This window comes from Saccopteryx leptura, chromosome 7 (genome assembly GCF_036850995.1).
Source record: "Saccopteryx leptura isolate mSacLep1 chromosome 7, mSacLep1_pri_phased_curated, whole genome shotgun sequence".
NCBI classification, from domain to species: Eukaryota; Metazoa; Chordata; class Mammalia; order Chiroptera; family Emballonuridae; genus Saccopteryx; species Saccopteryx leptura.
In genome coordinates, this window is record NC_089509.1 from 93,756,099 (window position 1) to 93,777,429 (window position 21,331).

General features: G+C 46.8%; 1 protein-coding gene across 4 annotated transcripts; it reads right to left on the reverse strand.

Moving 5' to 3' along the window:
• Positions 1-1,516: 1,516 nt before the first annotated feature.
• Positions 1,517-16,951, reverse strand: METTL21A (methyltransferase 21A, HSPA lysine). 4 transcript variants are annotated; one of them, XM_066344999.1, is made up of 4 exons: positions 16,825-16,948; positions 15,798-15,976; positions 13,696-13,807; positions 1,517-3,802 (listed from the first exon to the last, which is right to left on the reverse strand). In XM_066344999.1, exons 2-4 carry the CDS (start codon positions 15,942-15,944, stop codon positions 3,405-3,407), a joined length of 657 nt encoding a protein of 218 aa, XP_066201096.1. In that variant the 5' UTR covers positions 15,945-15,976; positions 16,825-16,948; the 3' UTR covers positions 1,517-3,404. The 4 variants fall into 4 exon arrangements, with proteins under 4 accessions (XP_066201096.1, XP_066201098.1, XP_066201097.1 ...); XM_066345001.1 differs by lacking the exon at positions 1,517-3,802 and adding an exon at positions 5,514-5,551 and having other exon boundaries at positions 16,825-16,951; XM_066345000.1 differs by lacking the exon at positions 1,517-3,802 and adding an exon at positions 5,522-5,592 and having other exon boundaries at positions 16,825-16,951.
• Positions 16,952-21,331: the final 4,380 nt, after the last annotated feature.

The window sequence follows — 21,331 nt, forward strand, 5'->3', positions numbered from 1 at the left end:
AAGTAATTCATCTGTAAAGGACTCTACTCATAAGTAAATGTTTATGGAACTCCCTTTATGAAGAGGATACTGTGTTAACACTTGAGATACAAAATATGAGGTACAGTCCTTGTCTTCTAGGAGTATGAATTGTATCTGGTAAGAGAAATCTGTCCAGACAATGTTCTATTCTGCTGAATTTTCAATCCAGTATTCAGTTAATTTAGATCACGTATTTTGATCTATTAGAATTCTGATCCTTTTGTACAAGAGAAAAAATATTCCACTGGAAACTATTTGAAGATGATACCAGAACTTCAGATAGTTCTTTCATGAACTAAATTAAAGACACCCTTAAGAGGTGCTCTCCTTAGAAAACAGCAGCGTGTTTTATGGTGGTAGCTTTCAAACCGAGGTCACACGTGCACTAACATAGCACCTGCATGGCAGTATTTGATTTTAATTGGGGAAAAAGTTACACTGACTGGATAACTGTACAACATTTTATAGAAGTAGCAGTGTGAGAATCAGGACTTAGTACAGTCAGTTTGGACTAGGTTTCTATCCTTAACTTGAGCATAAAACAAGCATACTTAAAATGCACATTTATGAGACAATCCTTTTAACATAAGTGAAAAATGACACAACTTTGTTGATTGGTACTTGCAGTGGACACCTGGCATACTCTGCAGGTGTATCCTCTCCCCGTCTCCCCCAGACAGCCTTCTGGGAATGGTGGCTGATGGCCAAGTCCCTTTCCAGGTATTGTCTCCACCTCAGGCTTTGTCCCGTGGCTCCCATGATGAAACCACACAAGGATATCAAGTCCCACCTCTTGCCTTCATATGGCCAAAATGCAGGGCCATCCAGGCCTGAATTCACCAAGGATTTCCTGTGTATCCCAGCCCAATTTTTCCCTCTTTCCTAGTCTTGCTACTTTTACTCCTTCTGAGACATTGACCTTGAAAGCAGTTCTTTTTAAACTCTGACCCCGAACCTCCATCTCTGAGTCTTTTTCCCAGGGAAGCTGACCTGCAACATTTTAAACCCAAAGCCAAGAAGTCACTTGATTTTCACTTAGACAACAGACTTTTCCTGATAAATTTGTCTTGCCTTTGTTTTCTTCTATTAGGATAAGGAAGGGAAAAAAAAGAAACACTTTCAACCTTTCCTGGCCTCAGTAATCTTAGTTAATGGTTGGTGAAAATGTAAAACAACCCCATCACTGCTTCCTGGTGGAGCACCTAGGCACCTTGGAGCTCCCCATCCTGGGCCCACCCCACCCCGAATCATTCTACTATCAGTCTAAAGTGAAGAAGCTGGATCTAATTTCATACTTTCTAATAACATGCCTAAATGTGACTATCTTTCATCAGTGTTGATATTGCAGGACTTTTTATTTTACTGGTTTTAAAAGACCTTCCATGTCCGTGTACAATGCTGGCATTTTACAGATTCGGTACGCGACGGATGTTTCTGTTTCCTGTGCGTTTATCAGAACTGTGCTGAACTAGTACATCACCACAGAATGCTCAGAACTTTTCATTCACCTTTATTAAAGTAAATCCTCTACTTAAAATATGTAGAAAATAATGTAGCAGCTATTTTCATGTCCAAGGTAATTCATTCAAAAGGTTGAGAGGAAGTCGGTCTTGTTTTCTGATGTTTGACAAAGGAAATCTATCTTTGACATCAAATACCACACTAAGATTGTATTATTCTTGTGGTCTAAATTTGTTGAAGCTTTTACATTTTAAAATAAGGGGGGGTAGGGAATGTTAGTGTTTATGACTTCATAAAGTCTATCAAAGATCATCATGAAACAATGTAGCAGTCCTTTACCCCAAAGATCAATATCCTCTAAATAGAATGTATCTTTTTTTAAATTGATGTTTAGAGAGAGGAGGGAAAGAGAGAAAGGACGGGAAGAAGCAGGAAGCATCAACTCACAGTAGTTGCTCCCTGTATGTACCTTGAGCAGGCAAACTCAGGGTTTCGAACTGGCAATCGCAGTGTTCCAGGTCAATGCTTGATCCACTGTGCCACCACAGATCAGGCGGAATGTATCTATTTCATTCAATAAATATTCGGTTTGACACACTAGATACTGAGGAGGCAACAATGAAAGAGGCGGTCACACTCCTGGTCCTCAAGGAGATGCAGTCTTCAGGGAATCCAAACACTGAATAAATAAGCAATTAAAATACAGAAAGAACTTATACTTGGGGAGCTAACCTCTCACGGAGGGGTGAGATTTACAGCTTTTTTTCATTGTCATCCCGTGCATTAATAAAGGCGGCAGGGAAAGCCAAAGAAAGAAATACAAAAAACATTCCAGAAAGGGGAAAGGTGAAGGGAAAAAGTATAGCTTTTGACTTGAAGATCACCTACTCATGGAGGTCCAAGATTTTGTTTTCAAAAGGAACTAAAACTTTGTTACTTATTCTTTTGTTTATATACCTAAATCTGAAATTAAGCCCCAAAGTATGAGATGAGACCATATAAGACTCACATCCCAAACTCAAACAACCAAAAGCGTTCAAGACCTGCACGGGCAGACAAAAGATTTTAAGAGCGTTAACAGCTCAGGGAATGTACATTAAACCTCTTATTTTATATTCAGAAAAATATTTAAGTGGGCTAAACACATGTCTCAGAATGTTTAAAATGATTTCCATGATTTAGCCCCTCTCTAAAAAAACAAGCTCACTGCTTTGAAGACTCCGTTACATCAGCCCTTCATCATCTAGTCAGTGAAAATCGCTACAGAAACATCAACTGAAATCTCACACTTCCCTGAGTGTTAATTGAGTTTCAGAGTGAGTAGAGTTGCTGCTTTGTTTTAAAGCTGCACGTTCACTTTGTCCCTTAAAAACCTTTGGTTAGCCTGACCAGGCTGTGGCACGGTGGATAGAGCGTCGGACTGGGATGCAGAGGACCCAGGTTCAAGACCCCGAGGTCACCAGCTTGGACCCAAGGTCGCTATCTCAAGCAAGGGGTTACTCATTCTGCTGAAGGCCTGCGGTCAAGGCACATATGAGAGAGCAATCAATGAACAACTAAGGCGTCACAATGAAAAACTGATGATTGATGCTTCTCATCTCTCTCCGTTCCTGTTTGTCCATTCCTGTCTATCCCTCTCTCTGACTCTCTGTCTGTCCCTGTAAAAAAACAAAACAATTGGGTGATGGGTATGCAACATAATTGAAAGACAAGATAACCTGGACTTGTTATCTTTGAATATATGTATCCTGATTTATTGATGTCGCCCCATTAAAAAAATAAAATTATTAAAAAAAACAAAAACAAAAAACCTTTGGTTAGACTTTTTGTAAAATAAGCCATTTAATTAAGTATGGTTAGATTCTCAGGCTAAAACCTTAATTGACGCATTTAATGACAACGTTCTTATAAATTTTAACCAACTATAAGCCCTCCCTCTGGTTTCTCTTCTGTGCTTTGTAAACATGGACATCTTTTTCAGAGTCATAGTGAACCTTACTCACGGCAAACTGCCTCTCCAGCATCGCTAAGAAGTTGTTATCCCGTTCATAGCGAATTCGGCAAGCTAAAAGAATCACGGAGAGGTTGCTACAGAGATGTTCCAGAGTTTGAAGAAGGTCTGTGAATGTTTCTTCTAAATATATGATATCGGCTCCAAGTATCAGGTCAAATTCTCCAGGTGAAAAACTCCCCAAACTCTGTCCCCAAGTCAGCTCCTTAACAACAGCCTTTGGTTGGATATGCAGAGGTAAGTTAGCTTCAACGTTTGATTTAAGAAAGTCTAATGCTACTTTTCGATCCGTGATAGTCACCTGAGCACCTAGAACATGGGACAGAGAGAAAGTAATGTGCACATCAGTACAACTAACAGGTAGCAAGATCAAGTGAAACAGCAGGGCGAGTGTCTCTAAATATTCCACCTGATATGCAGATCGTGACCTTCATATCACGATGGTTGCAGTAGATTAGAACAATGACCAATAGCTCCTACTGCACTGCCTACTAGTAAAAATGAACTTTATAGGCCCTTGCAAGGTGGCTTGGTGAAGAAAGTGTTGGCCTGGCACGCCAAGGTCATGGGTTCAATTCCCAGTCAGGGCACCTAGAAGAAGAAAGCAACGAGTGCACAACTAAATGGCACAACTAATTGGAACAAGTTGACGTTTCTCTTTCACCCTTCCGCTCAAATCAATGGAAATTTTTTTTTAAAAGTGAACTTTATAAAATGCTGGGTCCTTAAGTGACAAGCTGAGGCTTCTCAATTCTGCAGGCAGAGCTAGCCTAGCCTCCAGAGGTGTCTACAGCTGTATTTCACTCATTAGGCCGCAGTCCTCACATCAGTGGGCTCACAGGTAAAATGGAATCTAACAGTGAAAAATCTGGGAGCAAATGCTTATGAAGATGGGAAGGGTTACTTTCTGGGATTAAAGCTTTAAAAAGAATCAAGGACGAGATTAATTAGGTAAGTAATCCTGGTCCACTTCAAATGCTGTTATGTAAAGCAGCCACTCTATATGTATTTATGTTATATACACACGAACACATACACATACATATAAAATTATTGGAAAATGGTAAACTTAGAAGTTACTAGACTGTAGCCTGCTCTCCTCCTCAGGAGCGAGCCCGCGCCTTCCTGCCCTCTCCTGCCCCTGAGGCGCGTGACCTTTGCCTGTCTCTCTCCTGAGCTCCAAGGGCCCTTCTTTTCCTTCCGTAACTTGTGTCCTGAGCCCACGCGGCCCAGCTGGCTCACTTCCACTACCTCTGGAACTTTCTAAGTAAACTTTCTCTTATAAGTAGTTGAAAACAAAACCAAAATTACTAGACTGTTTGAAAGTACTGTAGGTTAAAATGTGAGACCATGTCCTCTACATGCTAGGTTTCTACATGCAGTGTATAAAATTAATGAGACGCTATTTTATTAATCTCTTTCTTGTGGGTTTTTACCATGAACCAAAAGATAACCAGCATAACTGAGAGGGGCCGAATCCTTAAAATGAAGCAGCCACCGAAGGTCAGCCCTGAAACACCTCATCTGCATTATAGTAACAATGTATGTATTTATATAATCCAGTTTAATGTGGGCTCTGTAAATTCTGAAATGTAAAACTGTTTCATTCTTTCATAAAGTTATTTCTCATCTGCACACTTCTGTGGTTTGTAAGCCCCCTGGGTAGTTGTCCTCAGGGTCCCGGGGCCTCTGTAGGAAGCGCCGTGGTCGTCCTCAAGGTCCCGGGGCCCCCGTAGGAAGCACCGTGGTCGTCCTCAGGGTCCCGGGGCCCCCGTAGGAAGCACCGTGGTCGTCCTCAGGGTCCCGGAGCCCCCGTAGGAAGCACCACGGTCGTCCTCAGGGTCCCGGGGCCCCCGTAGGAAGCACCACGGTCGTCCTCAGGGTCCCGGGGCCCCCGTAGGAAGCACCACCGTCGTCCTCAGGGTCCCGGGGCCCCCGTAGGAAGCACCACGGTCGTCCTCAGGGTCCCGGGGCCCCCGTAGGAAGCACCACCGTCGTCCTCAGGGTCCCGGGGCCCCCGTAGGAAGCACCACGGTCGTCCTCAGGGTCCCGGGGCCTCTGTAGGAAGCGCCATCGTCGTCCTCAGAGTCCCGGGGCCCCTGTAGGAAGCACCGTTTCAGAAGCAGCTTATTCTTACTGCCTCTTATCCTGACCTGTAACACTGGGTTAGGATGGTATGTAATTCAGTTTGACGTTCACAGTCCTGAGTGTGAGTGTGGAAATGTTCAAGTTGTTGGGTTTTACAAGCATGGATCTACCACTTTGTCCATTCACTGCTAGACAGCGGGCAGGCAGGCGAGCAAGCGTCAGTGAGCCTTTCATCGCACCTGATGACAAGTCCCAGACAGCCTTCCCCGTTGGCTCTGAACTTTATGTCTGGGTTTCATTAACAGTCCACAGAGCACAGTGCTGGCAGCATGGGCGAGCTGGTCATTTGCCTGCCATCTCGGTGTTCAGGGAGCTTAGACGCACACCTCCTCTAATGCCTGCCATCTCGGTGTTCGGGTAGCTTAGACGCACACCTCCTCTAAGGCCTGCCATCTCGGTGTTCGGGTAGCTTAGACGCACACCTCCTCTAAGGCCTGCCATCTCGGTGTTCAGGGAGCTTAGACGCACACCTCCTCTAAGGCCTGCCATCTCGGTATTCGGGTAGCTTTAGACGCACACCTCCTCTAATGCCTGCCATCTCGGTGTTCAGGGAGCTTAGACGCACACCTCCTCTAAGGCCTGCCATCTCGGTATTCGGGTAGCTTTAGACGCACACCTTCTCTAAGGCCTGCCATCTCGGTGTTCAGGGAGCTTAGACGCACACCTCCTCTAAGGCCTGCCATCTCGGTATTCGGGTAGCTTTAGACGCACACCTCCTCTAATGCCTGCCATCTCGGTGTTCGGGTAGCTTAGACACACACCTCCTCTAAGGCCTGTCTCGAGGATTTCTGAGGCTACTTCTGACCTGCGAGGTGTTCCAGGAGTCTCAACAGGATCTTATTCTTTTTTTTAGATTTTACTTATTGATTTTTGGAGAGAGGGGGAAGAGAGAGAGGAGGAGAGGGAGAATGAGAAAGAGGAGAGAAGTGGGAAGCATCTACTCATAGTAGTTGCTCCCTGTGTGTGCCTTGACCTGGCAAGCCCAGGGATTCAAACTGGCGAGCTCAGCATTCCAAGTTGACGCTTTATCCACTGCGCCACCACTGGTCAGGCTTCAGTAGGATCTTGATGACAGTTGACCATTCCCCTGTAATACCTATCAGTTCTCCAAACATCTGAGTGGCCACCATCACCAGGGGACAAAAAACACCCCGCCCTCACAGAGCTTGCAATCAAATGAGGAGATAGGCAGTAAGAGGTTTTTAATTTTTTTTTTTTTTCTGAAGCTGGAAACGGGAAGAGACAGTCAGACAGACTCCTGCATGTGCCCGACCAGGATCCACCCAGCACGCCCACCAAGGGCGACGCTCTGCCCACCAGGGGGCGATGCTCTGCCCCTCGGGGGGCGGGGGGTCGCTCTGCCTCGACCAGAGCCACTCCAGCGCCTGGGGCAGAGGCCAAGGAGCCATCCCCAGCGCCCGGGCCATCTTTGCTCCAATGGAGCCTTGGCTGCGGGAGGGGAAGAGAGAGACAGAGAGGAAGGAGGGGGGGGGGTGGAGAAGCAAATGGGCGCTTCTCCTATGTGCCCTGGCCGGGAATCGAACCCGGGTCCCTCGCACGCCAGGCCGACGCTCTACCGCTGAGCCAACTGGCCAGGGCCAGTAAGAGGTTTTTAAAAAGAACACCCACTAAGTCAGAGATGTGCACTAAGGAAAAAAATAAATCAGGAGAGAGTGAGACGTGAAATGTCAGAAAGTAAGGGAGGCAGGTGTGAAGCTTTAGCCTGGGTACAGGGGCAGGCTGTTCCTGGCAGGCGGGAGAGCAAGCGCCAAGGGCCGGAGGGGAGGAGAGGAGGAGGTAGGGCGGCTGGGATGAGCGAACGAGGAACAAAGCACTTAGGACAATGGATCACAAAACTAATCGGAAGGGGCTGACCTGTGGCGGCGCAATGGATAAACTGTCAACCTGGAAGGCTGAGGTCGCCAGTTCAAAACCCTGGGCTTGCCCCGTCAAGGCACCTACAAGAAGCAACTAGCATGAGTTGACGCTTCCTGCTTCTCCTCTACCACACACACACACACACACACACACACACACACACACACACACACACACACGTTCTCTCTCTCTCTAATCTCTTCTCTCTAAAAACAAAAGGAACTGGAAGGGAGGCAGGTCACCTGGGGCCTCATGGTCTCCTTTTGTAAAGGCTCTGGATGAAAGAGGTGACGGGATTAAGAAGCACAGATTGGTAGTTACAAAAGAGCCACAGGGATAGAACAGCATAGGGCAGGGGTCCCCAAACTACGGCCCACGGGCCACATGCGGCCCCCTGAGGCCATTTATCCGGCCCCCGCTGCACTTCCGGAAGGGGCACCTCTTTCATTGGTGGTCAGTGAGAGAAGCATAGTTCCCATTGAAATACTGGTCAGTTTGTTGATTTTAATTTACTTGTTCTTTATTTTAAATATTGTATTTGTTCCCGTTTTGTTTTTTTACTTTAAAATAAGATATGTGCAGTGTGCATAGGGATTTGTTCATAGTTGTTTTTTTTATAGTCCGGCCCTCCAACGGTCTGAGGGACAGTGAACTGGCCCCCTGTGTAAAAAGTTTGGGGACCCCTGGCATAGGGAATACAGTCAACAATACTGGGATAATTATGTGCGGTGGGGGGGGGGCCTGGGAGGACCAAGGGGAACGCTACATAAAGTATATAGTTATCTAACCACTAAGGTGTACACCTGAAAACAGTACAAAATAAAACAGAAAAAGGCAAAAGGCTTTATTCTTCTGAAGCGGGAAACCACTGGAGAGTGCTGAGAAGTGCTAACGATCTGACTTAGGTCTGAACAGAATTGCTAGCAGAGGGGCGAGGCCAGAGCAAGGAGACAAGTGAGGAGGCCAGCACAGTGTTCCCAGCGGAGGCTGGTGGCACGCCCCTCGCTGTGACCACCCCCAGACATCCTCCACCAGTCGTCCTCCTGACAGCCCCCCACGAGTAAGCACCCTCCTGACTCTCAGGGGAACCCCCCCCCCACTACTGAGTCTGATCACTCAAATGTCCACCCCTGTGGTTTTGTTCTGAGATTTTGGTAGGGGAGGAGTACAGAGGATGTCTTAGGTTTCTTTTACTCTATCAGTTTCCTTTCTTTTTTCCTGTGTGATGTAGGGAAGAAACAGATCATTAGTCTCATAGTTTCCCACAGTCTGGATTTTGCTGATGTACAGTTTGTCACATTCCTCTGTCCTCTGCATCTCCTATACATTTTTCTTTTTAATTTGGGTTTAATTTGTTAACAAGACTATTTCAGAAGTGGTGGTGTATTTTTCCTCAGGAGGTACATTATACCTGGCTCTATTTTTGTGATGTGAGCAGCCACGGATACTCAATGCCCAGTTCCTTAATTCATTAAATTAAATATTTGTTAAGCAACTTTGAGGAGCCCTGGCCGGTTGCCTCAGTGGTAGAGCGTTGGCCTGGCGTACAGGAGTCCTGGGTTCGATTCCCAGCCAGGGCACATAGGAGAAGCGCCCATCTGCTTCTCCACCCCTCCCCCCCCCCTCCTTCCTCTCTGTCTCTCTCTTCCCCTCCTGCAGCCAGGCTCCATTGGAGCAAAGTTGGCCCGGGCGCTGAGGATGGCTCTGTGGCCTCTGCCTCAGGCGCTAGAATGGCTCTGGTTGCAACAGAGCGATGTCCCAGATGGGCAGAGCATCGCCCCCTGGTGGGTATGCCGGGTGGATCCCGGTCGGGCGCATGCGGGAGTCTGTCTGACTGCCTCCCCGTTTCCAACTTCAGAAAAATACAAAAAAATAAAATAAAATAAAAAAAGAAAAGAAACTTTGAGAAAGGGAAGCGTCTTTTCAATTATTATGGTGACTCATTTTGTATAGGAACTGTTTTAATAGGAAAGGCAGGATAAATTTTGCCCCTCCTTTCCCTTGTATAAACTAGATACCAAAATAATGAGTTGGTTTCTAAGTATCCTCCAAAGACAACTATTTAGGTTTATTTTTCTGTTGTATCATGCACTGATGAATTAAACCTATTTGATGTATTTAAATCCATTGCCACTATCTCTACTGAAGTTCAAACTGTCCTGTCTTTTGCCAGTGGACTTTTGACACAACCCTGTGTCATTCTTGATAGCTTTCTTACTACCTGGCATAAAAAGATATTGCAGGGTTATCTTACTCATGTCCTGCCACAGATCTAGAATCAGCCACTTAAGGAGTTTTTAGGTTTTTGGTTTTTTGTTTGTTTTTAGATGGGAGAAATGACAGCAAGCTTGAATGGTGATGGGAATGACCAGGTAGAAAGTGAGGAGGGCCCTCTAGCAAAAGCAGGGGCCCCGGGGCCAGCTGCAGGTGGGGTAGAGGCCTGGTGAGAGGCCACAGAAGTTCCTCCTGACTGCTTCAGTCTTCTCAGTGAAATAAGGACAAACATCGTCAGCTAAGAGAATGGAGGAAGGAGGACTGTGGGTTAGTAGGGTAAGAGAGGAAGCAGTATGACTGCTCAGGAGCATTAACCCCCTGGAGGCCCCTGATCATGAATTTACACCAAGAGCCAGCAGCAGGTGTCTCCCCTAGCCACGCTCAGCTGCACCTCACCTTGTGTTTAGGAAGATGAAGCAAACAGGGTGGGGTGCTGACGGCATGTGACAATGGTGGTAAAGGTGGAGAAAAGATGACGGCCTGTAATTTACGCTGGAGAAGGAGGGAAGTGAGGCATTATTTAGTTCATAAAAGATGATGGAAACTGGCCCCGTAAGACAGGACAGCCTGCTGTCATTCACTTAGTAATGGATAAAGAATGTGTAAACATTTGTTCTCACTTCTAGTTTTTAGTTTCATAAGCAATGAATTTATTCAAATATTTTTAATTTTACTATTATTTTTTTAAATGAGAGGAGGGGATACAAGGAGGCAGACTCCTGCATCCACCCAGATCAGCATCCACCTAGCAACCCCTCTACTGGCAAAGCTCTGCCCTTCTGGGGCCATTGCTCTGCAACCAAGCTATTTTTAGTACCTGAGGCAGAGGCTCCACAGAGCCATCCTCAGAACCTGGGAGATGTGCTTAAACCAATCTAGCCATGGCTATGGGAAGAGAAGAGAGAGAGAGAGAGAAGGGGGAAGGGTGGAGAAGCAGATGGCTGCTTCTCCTTTGTGCCCCAACTGGGAATGAAACCCAGGACATCCACACGCCAGGATGACACTCTACCACTGAGCCAACCAGCCAGGGCCAATTTAGTCAAATATTTAAGCACATATTCTGTGCTAGAGATACAGATACAGAAGTGAGATAAACCTTGCCCCAGGAACTCAGTCTCATGAGTGAAAGAGACAGAAACATAATCAAGATACAATGTGTGAGTAAGAAATAGGAACAGGGGAGTGCACACAGTCTCATGCCTCAGGACCCAGGAGAGACAGGTCCATGGAACAACTGCCAATAAGCAAGTGGACCAAGCTGGGACAGAGGTGGGGCAGTATACTGAGCACAGTGGGCAAAAGAAATGAAGCAGGGAAGAACTCAACGAGGTGACACACAGCTGGGCTGGGGAGCACACATGATCTCCCAATCATGACAAAGCTGTCTGCCTTTCTAGCTGCTGCCAGAACCACCCAAGTGAGACTTTTATGGCAACAACTCCCTACCAGGGGTCCCCAAACTTTTTACACAGGGGGCCAGTTCACTGTCCCTCAGACCGTTGGAGGGCCGCCACATACAGTGCTCCTCTCACTGACCACCAATGAAAGAGGTGCCCCTTCCAGAAGTGTGGTGGGGGCCAGATAAATGGCCTCAGGGGGCCACATGTGGCCCGCAGGCCGTAGTTTGGGGACACCTGCCCTAGTCCCTCGATCCGTGATAGCTTTTGAAGAGCCTTATCTTGATCTTCCCAATTCCAGATCCAGACTTCTAGATCAGAAACAGAGATACTCAGAGCAGCAATCAATACTTGCTGAGAATTTACTCTGTGCTGATCAATGACCTAACAGATTTCTACACACATCTGTTTGATCCTCAATGTGGAATGAATGTGATTGTTTCCCCATTTTATAGCGAAATTGCAGTTTAGAAGTTAAGCAACATACCCAGGTTACACAGCTAGTAGAATTTAAAAGACGTGTCAAAACCAAGTATAATTCTAAATGTATGCGCTTCACCACACTAATACGTCACTATACCAGCCAGTGAAACTTTGCACGAAGCCCTGTTCTCAGGAGGAAGCCGAAGAAACCCCAGTTAACTCCTGTCCTAACAGCAGAGGGAAGCCAGGATCGTGGAAAGAAGACAACGTGGGCTGCTATGTGTGACAAGCCTGGTTTGAGTATCAGGGCTCCAATGACCGGGACTTCAGAAAGCGGCTTAATCCCCTGGAACTCTGGTTTCATTTGAAAAAGGCAAATCGCCTGATCAGGCGGTGGCGCAGTGGATAGAGCGTCGGCCTGGGATGAGGAAGGACCCAGGTTCGAGACCCCGGGGTTGCCAGCTTGAGTGCGGGCTCATCTGGCTTGAGCAAAACGCTCACTAGCATGGACCCAAGGTCACTGGCTCGAGTGGGGGGTTACTCAGTCTGCTGAAGGCCCGCGGTCATGGCACATATGAGAAAGCAATCAGTGAACAACTACAGTGTCACAACGAAAAACTGATGATGCTTCTCATCTCTCTGTGTTCCTGTCTGTCTGTCCCTAATTATCCCTCTATCTGACTCTCTCTCTGTCCCTGTAAAAAAAAAAAAAAATTAAAAATTAAAAATTAAAATTAAAAAAAGAAAAAAAGGCAAATGAAAAATACCTAACAATACATGGGGGTGTTACAAGGCTAACCTTGTAACAGAAGAGCAAAAGGCAGTACAGGAGCAAGGGCCTCACCAGTGGCAAAGTGCTCTGTGTACGGACAGAAAATCCGTACACGGTTTACATGGACTTTTAACTACTACTACGCCCACGCTCCCCATTAAAATTTGGAAGGCAAAATTTACACAGAGAAAGGAATACTGGATGAATGAAGTTAGGAGGAGAACAGAAATAAGTTAGGTGCTGGCAGCAGCATCACCTGGGGCCTTGTTAGAAAGGCAGGTTCTCGGGCCCACCCCAGAACTTCGGAACCAGACACTGCATTTTAGCAAGAGCTCCAAACGACAGTATTGAAGTGTGAATATTACACATGGACTCTTAAGAAGCTGGTCTATTGTATCCTTGCCTAACTCAAACTGTTATGGGCTAGAAATTATAGAAAAGCAGGGGTCCCCAAACTACGGCCCGCGGGCTGCATGCAGCCCCCTGAGGCCATTTATCCGGCCCCTGCCACACTTCCGGAAGGGGCACCTCTTTCATTGGTGGTCAGTGAGAGGAGCACATTGACCATCTCATTAGCCAAAAACAGGCCCATAGTTCCCATTGAAATACTGGTCAGTTTGTTGATTTAAATTTACTTGTTCTTTATTTTAAATATTATATTTGTTCCCATTTTGTGTTTTTACTTTAAGATATGTGCAGTGTGCATAGGGATTTGTTCATAGTTTTTTTTATAGTCCGGCCCTCCAACGGTCTGAGGAACAGTGAACTGGCCCCCTGTGTAAAAAGTTTGGGGACCCCTGTAGAAAGGAGTCAATCATGAATAATCCAATAAAAATGAGGCTTAAAAATACTCTAGGCCTAGATTAATGTCTGTATACCAAACAACAACAAAATAACAAACCATGATATTCATCAATCAGAACTAAATACTGTGTTAAAACAAATTTTTGTAATATGTCAGTACAAACTATAGCAGGGCCGACCCTTCCTAGCAATGAAGGACAATGACTATCGCTCTGCCTACCTCACAGGGTTAAATCCAATAGTATATGGGAAAGGATCTAAACTGTAAAAAAAAACTAAGTACGTGAATAAGATAATTCTCTTTGAACTTAAAGTCACCATCTGATCATAATATCAGCATCATAAAATTGAAGGTGATTGCAGAACAATCTCCCATGAGAAGTAGAAATAACAAGATAAGAGAAAGAGAAGAAATTCGCCCTGCTGGAGTTCAGAGCACCAGCACTTGGCCCATAACTCCAGATGAGCTCCACTCACAAAGGTGTGCACTCACGTGTCCCACTCACCCAGCAGGGCCGCCACGATGCCCACCAGCCCCGTGCCAGCACCCAGCTCCACGGCAGAGCGGCCCTTGAGCTCCACAGCACCCATCTCCAGATACGTGGAAAGAACGACGGCCTGAGTCAAAACACAGGGTGATAATGATGAAGGTCAGCAAGTGCTCTCTCTAGGAGCTGAAAGGTTTCTAGTAGGCTCTGCGCTGGCAAAAAGACAGCACACGGCCCTCTCCCACTGCAAGGTTCGACTCCCAGTTGAACTACACGGACAGGAACTCCGCTGTCACACATCCCACAGAACAGCTGCGTAGGGCCCACCAAGGGCGCTAATGGGGCTAGTGGTGAGCGACACTGCCCATACTGGATAGGGTCCTGCTGAATCTGGGAAGAGTGATTTCTTACTGTGTTACTGCTTTACACTCCGGGCTTCCGAAACTCCTTTGGCAGAGCTGACTGCACAGTCTCCCAGAGTTTGCTTAAGGGACATCCACTTTCTAAACTAAGCTCAAGTCAGCAAGGCCACAGCGCCCCCCTGAAGGAAAAGCAGAGCAGCACCCAAGACTCTAGTAGCTGCGTCCCTCCCTCTGGCATCCCTGACAGACATCATCCCACAGGCGCCCTCTCCATATATTTTTGGGCATCAAAAGGTAAGTTTTAGCCCTGGCTGGGCAGCTCACTTGGTTAGAGCATCATCCTTATACACCAATATTGTGGGCGAGCCTGGATCAAGGCACATACAAGAATAAACCAGCAAATGCATAAATAAGTGAAACAACAAACTGATGTTTCTCTCTCTCAAAATCAGTAAATAAAAAATGTTTTAAAAAGGTAAGTTTTAGACAAAGTTTTAGATTCTTGGTGTGTGAGTTAGCATTTGCATACTGTTCTATAGAAGCATTGTATACTATTAACATATTTTAAAATATAGTTTGTTTCCATGGCCACATACCATTTGTATAATTAGCACCTCCTCTTCTTGGTGAGCATTTAGGAGACTCGCCCATTCTTCACTATTGGATATCTTTATTACTTGGTCTAGGAATACTTTTCATGTAATTACCTTAGACTAGATTCCTTGAAGGATTACTGGGTTAGAATATATTGATTTTTATTCCTAAATGTTTCTCTAACTTCCCTCATACAATGCAAAGACTAAAATTGTATCTACACCAAGCGTTTATCCAACATCAAATGAGATCCCACTGAATCAACCCCAGGCCAGTCACTGTCACAAGCAGCTAACGGTAGTGCTGGGAGAGGAAGAAGTAAAAACACAATTATAGTTTTGCGACCATTACAACTTAAAGAAAACACGTGATCTTCACTTTGGGCTTTGTCATTTTACAATATTCTTTGTGTAATATTTTAATTTTTCTCAACTTTACTTTTTTTTTTTTTTTTTTTTTTTTTTTTTTGTATTTTTCTGAAGCTGGAAACGGAGAGACAGTCAGACAGACTCCTGCATGCGCCCGACCGGGATCCACCCGGCACGCCCACCAGGGGGCGATGCTCTGCCCCTCCGGGGCGTTGCTCTGTCGCGACCAGAGCTATTCTAGCGCCTGGGGCAGAGGCCACAGAGCCATCCCCAGCGCCCGGTCCAACTTTGCTCCAATGGAGCCTTGGCTGCGGGAGGGGAAGAGAGAGACAGAGAAGAAGGAGAGGGGGCGGGGGTGGAGAAGCAGATGGGCGCCTCTCCTGTGTGCCCTGGCTGGGGATCAAACCCAGGACTTCCGCACGCCAGGCCGACGCTCTACCACTGAGCCAACCGGCCAGGGCCACTCTCAACTTCACTCACCCTTAAAATGCAACCTATTCCAGGAAAGACGGGCAGGAAACTGATTCTAACGGGTAGAAGTTTTTTTTAGAAGGGGTGATGTGTTGAAAATATTTTAAGCTGATAACAGATACTACACTTCATCTTAGCCAAAAGGTCAAAAAATGCTGATGAAAATATTTTAAAACTGAGCATGGCGATGGTTGCACCACTCTGAATTTACTTTTTAAAAAATCAGTTTTACACTTTAGGTGAAGTGTACAGTGCATAAATGAAATCTCAATAAAGCTAAAATCAATTGCAGGTGTTTTCCGAGGTCCCCTCAGGATTTGCTTACCGCATCCCAAACCACCGCTGCGACTCCCAGTTGCTTCCAGTCCTGCCGAATGTGGATCGTGTGGTTTGCAAAGGAGAAGGTGGCAAAGGGCTTGTGGAATTTCTGCAACCCTATTCCCGCGGTCTCATCATAGGGCACCAGGGCCATTTCGACTGGGCCAGCTCTCTGCTCCCTTAAACCTGTTGGGCAAAAGAATCCTGCGTACTCTGGCCAGAAAATGCATTCTCTCTTTGGGGGACCCAAATGCTTTTTAAGGTTGTTTTATGGATTCAAAAGAATGAACAGAGGCAAGGGAAGTTTTTGGCTAATTTCTTTCACACGGTTCTTCCAATTTTGTGGGAGGTGAGATTCCGCTCTGAATTCACATCAAACGACTTCTTTGGGCAAAAACATCCAGAACGGTACACAACTCCTGTAAGATGTTCTATACATTTCACTGTTAGGCCTCCGAGCAGCCCTGAGGATGCGCGAGGCAGCGGTGCCAGCCCAGGACCCAGGAGAAAGGGGCGCGTTGTAAACTGCCCGGGCCCGCGCAGACTGCAGCTGGACCCCGCGGCAGTTGGCGGGGTCTTTTCCGTTCTTTTGTTTTGGTCTGGCCTCCACCCCGTCCAAAGCAGTGCGATCAGTAGTGAAAACCACTGACCCGTTTCTTGACGCCAGCTAGATATATGTACAGGGGACGCAGTTCCATCTCCTAGAGACTGGAAGTGAAAGTCACTGTGGCTTCCGAGTCGCTGGCGGGGAGACTGCGGCCCGGGCAATGAACCGACTCGGGCGCCCGCGGCTAAGAGCCCCACTGCCGCCGCCGGCCCCTCTCCAGCGCCGACAGGTGCGCACTTCCTTCCCGCGGGCCCCAGAGCTCCGGATGGAGGAGACGGGGGAGGGGTTCACGGGCCCTTCGAGGGCCTCCAGCGGAGCAGGACGCCCTAACCCCCCGGGAGTCCTGGGAGCTGCCTAGAGCCCAGGACACCACCGAGCTGGGCCCGCGACACCCCGGGCTTCGGGCCGCGGCCTCGCTGATACTTACCGCTCCAGAGGCGGCCCCGCGTGGCGCGCCGCGCTTTCCCCGCCCCAGGCCGGCGGCGGAAACGGTGGGAGAGCCGACACCCGCCTGGCGGGGGCGGTGCAGGCCGGCGGCGCGGGAGGACGGCCGCGAGCACGCGTTTCCGGCTCCCGGCCCCCCGCCACCCGGCAGGTACTTGGCGGCCGCTGGGGGCGCGAGGCTGACGCGCGCGCCGCGAGGGGCGGGGTGTGGGAGACGTTGCGTGCGGTGGTCGGTCTTGACCCCGGTGGGACCACGAGGTATTCGGGCTACCATGTCAGTTCCCATCGGCCGGGGATAGCGTTGGCGCCGAGCTAGGTGAGGAGCTGCGGGCGGGTGCGCAAAGGACTTGGAGCGCTCTGGTGACCGGTGAGAGGTAAGCCACCAACCCGGCACTGGCTACGCTCCTGTACTAGTTCCACTTTTCTGTGTGCTCGTTCTTGCATGCGCGTTTTTTATATTTGTGTACTTGCTTGTTTTTAGTTTTATAGGTGCCCGTTCGCAAGTGTAGAAGAAAGTTCGCTCGGAAGAATACTTAGTCCCCCACCTATTCGTCCACGCGTCATCAAAGTGAGGTCCCAAGCGGTGTAATCGCCCGCTTGGTGACAGTACAGTGGGAAAGTGATAAAGCCCTTAACTAGAGCACAAATGCGTTTCGGGCACTTGGCGTCTGAATTGTAAGACCCAGGCGGGGCGGGAGTAGGGGTGAGGGTGGGGTGCTGCGGACCCGAGGCTTTAATCTCCCTCCTCCCGGGACAAATGATTAGCGCATCTCCCCTGGGGACATCTATTCTTGACTGGAAAGCTCTGACCGCGTAGCACCCAGGCTGCAGGCCCTTGGGAAGTACGCAGCTGCAGTGAGCACCAAAGAGCGTTTCCACAGGGGTGTAGCTACCCTCACCCCCAGCCCCTCTCCACGGTAATTCTCAGCCCCGCCTGCACGGTAGAATGAATGAACGGGAGTGCTCCTCAACTCGGGGTACTCAGCTACGGGGAAAGTCTCAGCTGGTGAGCGTTGGGGCCCAGCATTGGTATTCTAGAGAACTTCCCCGATGGTTCACACGTGGGGCCACCCGCTGGAGACTCAGGCCTGGCCTGAAGCACCTTCTCTCCCATCCTGCAGGGGGCATGCCAGTCCACATTCTGCCGATGTCCTTAACCTTCCACAGAAGGCTGAGCCTGGGGCAGCAAAAGTGACTTGAAGTGAATTTTGAAGGTCTCCAGGGAAGGTCCTTTTTTTTCTTTGTTCAGTTTATTTACTTTTATTTATTTATATTTTTTATGTGAAAGAATCATTTTGAGAGCTGTTTTAAGTTCACACCAAAATTGGAGAGAAGGTACAGAAATCTCCCATATATTCCCTGCCCCCACATATACCAGCCTCCCCCGGTATCAGCATCCCCCACCAGAGTGGTACATTTGTTACAACTGATGAACCTGCACTACTGACACATCACCATCCAAAGACCAGTTGACCTCAGGGTTTACTCTTGTTATTGTGCACTTTATGAGTTAGGACATGTATCCACCATTATGTTATACACAGTAGTTTCTCTGCCCTAAAAACCCTCTGTGCGCCTGACCAGGCAGTGGCGCAGTGGATAGAGCGTCGGACTGGGATGCAGAGGACCCAGGTTCGAGACCCTGAGGTCGCCAGCTTGAGCGCGGGCTTATCTGGTTTGAGCAAAAACCCACCAGCTTGAACCCAAGGTCGCTGGCTCCAGCAAGGGGTTACTCGGTCTGCTGAAGGCCCGCGGTCAAGGGACGTATGAGAAAGCAATCAATGAACAACTAAGGTGTTGCAACACGCAATGAAAAACTAATGATTGATGCTTCTCATCTCTCTCTCCGTTTCTGTCTGTCTGTCCCTGTCTATCCCTCTCTCTGACTCACTCTCTGTCTCTGTAAAAAATAAATTAAAAATAAAACAAAACCCTCTGTGCTCTGCCTACTCATCCCTCCCTCCTCCATATCTCCTGGCAACCACTGATCTTTTTACTCTTTCCTTTTCCAGAATGTTATTTGGTTGGAATCATACAGTTTGTAGTCTTTTCAGATTGGCTTTTTTCCACTTAGGAGTATGCATTCAAAGTTCCTCTCTTGTCTTTTCATTGTTTGGAAGCTCATTTCTTTTTAGTGCTGAATGCCATTCCATTGTGTGAATGTACCAGGGTTCATCCACTTACCCTACTAAAGAACATATTGGTTGGCCATACCAGTTTTCATTCCCACCAGCGAGGAACGCGAGTTCCTGTTGCTCCTCAACCCCACCATCATTTATTGTCAGTGTTTTGGAATTTAGCCACCTTAATAAGCTTATAGTGGTATCTAATTGTTTTAATTTGTAGTTCCTTAATAACATACTATGTGGAGCTTTTGTCCTCAGTATTACTGAGATAAAATTGACATATAACATTATATTAGTTTAAGGTGTACAACATGTGTCTTGATATATGTATATATTGCAAAATGATTACTACAGTAAGTTTGGTTAACATCCATCACCTCACACAGTTATAATTTTTTCCTTGTGATGAGAACTTTTAAAAATCTACTCTCAGCAAATTTCAAATATGCAATATGGTGTTGTTAACTAGAGTCACCACTCTATACGTGACATCCTAGAACTTATAACTGGAAGTCTGCACCCTTTGACCACCTATACTCATTACACCCACTTGCCACCCTCTGCCTCTGGAAACCGCCAATCTGCTCTCTATTTCTGAGGGTTTTTTTCTTTTTCTTCTTTTAGATTCCACATGTAAATGAGATCATGAAATATTTGTCTTTTTCTGTCAAACTTATTTAATTAGCATCATGCCCTCAAGATCATGTTGTCACAAACTACAAGATCTCCTTTTTGAGTCACACACACCACATTTTCTTCACCCATTCATCAAACCATTCAACCCATTCAAGCATTGATGGAGCTTAGGTTGCTTCTATGAATAATACTGCACGAACATGGGGCGCAGATAGCTCTTCGAGATAGTGATTTCATTTCCTTCAGATATGTACCTAGAAATAGGATTGCTGGATCATATGGTAATTCTATTTTTAGTTTTTTGAGGTACCACCATACTGTTTTTCATAGTAGTTATACTAATTTACATTCCCACCAACAGTGCACAAAGATTCCTGATGATTAGTGATCATTTTGACCATTTGATCATTTGAGACCTTTTACTTTTTTTTAATTCATTTTAAGACTTTATTTATTCATTTTAGAGAGAGAGAGAAAAGTCAAGAAAAAGAGAAGGGGCAGGAGCAGGAAGCGTCAACTCCCATATGTGCCTTGACCAGGCAAACCCAGGGTTTCGAACCAGCAACCCCAGCATTCCAGGTTGATGCTTTATCCACTGCACCAGCACAGGCCAGGCTAAGACCTTTTTCAGGAACTTTTTTCATGTACGAGTTAAGTCCCTTTCATGTACCAAATGGTTTGGACCATTTAAAAATCTGATTGTTTTCATATTATCAAATTTTAAGAGTTCTTTGTATATTTTGGGTGACAGTCCTTTATCAGGGGTGTGTTGTGCAGGTATTTCCTCCCAGTCTGGGCTTTGTCTTCTGTCTGTTCTCTCACTTAGACCACACTTGCAGCCAGGCACTGTCAGTCCTCCCACTCTTCCACGTCAGTGTTACTATTTTTTTCTTGTTGGTCTCTCGCTTTCCTTTTCTCTCTTCCAGTGTATCCTTTCTCTCACCTCCTCTACTGCTTGGGGCTGCTTCTCCCTTTCAATGCTTCTTCTTTTTTTTTTTTTTAACCTCACTTCTTATTTTTCCCTCTCTTTGCTCTTTTCCTTTGGGAAGACATCCTGGAGTACAAAAAAAAGGTGGGGGGAGGCGAGGGAGGGAGGAAGGAAGGGAGGGAGGGAGGGAGGGAGGGAGGGAGGGAGGGAGGAAGGAAGGAAGGAAGGAAGGAAGGAAGGAAGGAAGGAAGGAAGGAAGGAAGGAAGGAAGGAAGGAAGGAAGGAAGGAAGGAAGGAAATAAATGTGCTTTGGAGCCAGAGACACTGTGAAAATTTGAATTCTTCTGACACTTAAACTGGGATGACCCTGAGTAAACACTCAACCTTCTTAATTCCCAGGCTCCTGACCCACAGAACCGGGCACAGAGAAACTGACCCCTCCTCCATCCCTCCTCCCTAGTCTCCAGTTCTTCTGTAGAAGTCATCCAGAGACGTCACAAAACAAACCAGAGCCTTCCCAGCCTCTCCCTCACTCCATGGACATAGGATGTTTGCCTCTAATATTATATTTACTTACAGTTTATCTGGCAAGTTATTGACTTTTTCTCAACCATAATAAACAAGAATGTCATCAGTCCTACCAATGTTCTAACTGGTACCAATTGGCTCAAGAAGCACCGAAGAGAATGTTTAGAAGCATACACAACTTGTATAGCAGTGCAGACATTAAGTGGAGCTCTGTTTTTATCAGAGTAAACCACAAACAAGGAATTCAAACAAACAAACAAAATAAATACATA

Coding starts and splice junctions, on each gene's coding strand:
- METTL21A (XM_066344999.1), bottom strand. CDS start 15,944: ATGGCCCTGGTGCCCTATGATGAGACCGCGGGAATAGGGTTGCAGAAA. Junction 13,808..15,797: donor CAGCGGTGGTTTGGGATGCG/GTAAGCAAATCC, acceptor GTTTTGACTCAG/GCCGTCGTTCTTTCCACGTA. Junction 3,803..13,695: donor CATCGTGGCGGCCCTGCTGG/GTGAGTGGGACA, acceptor CCCATGTTCTAG/GTGCTCAGGTGACTATCACG.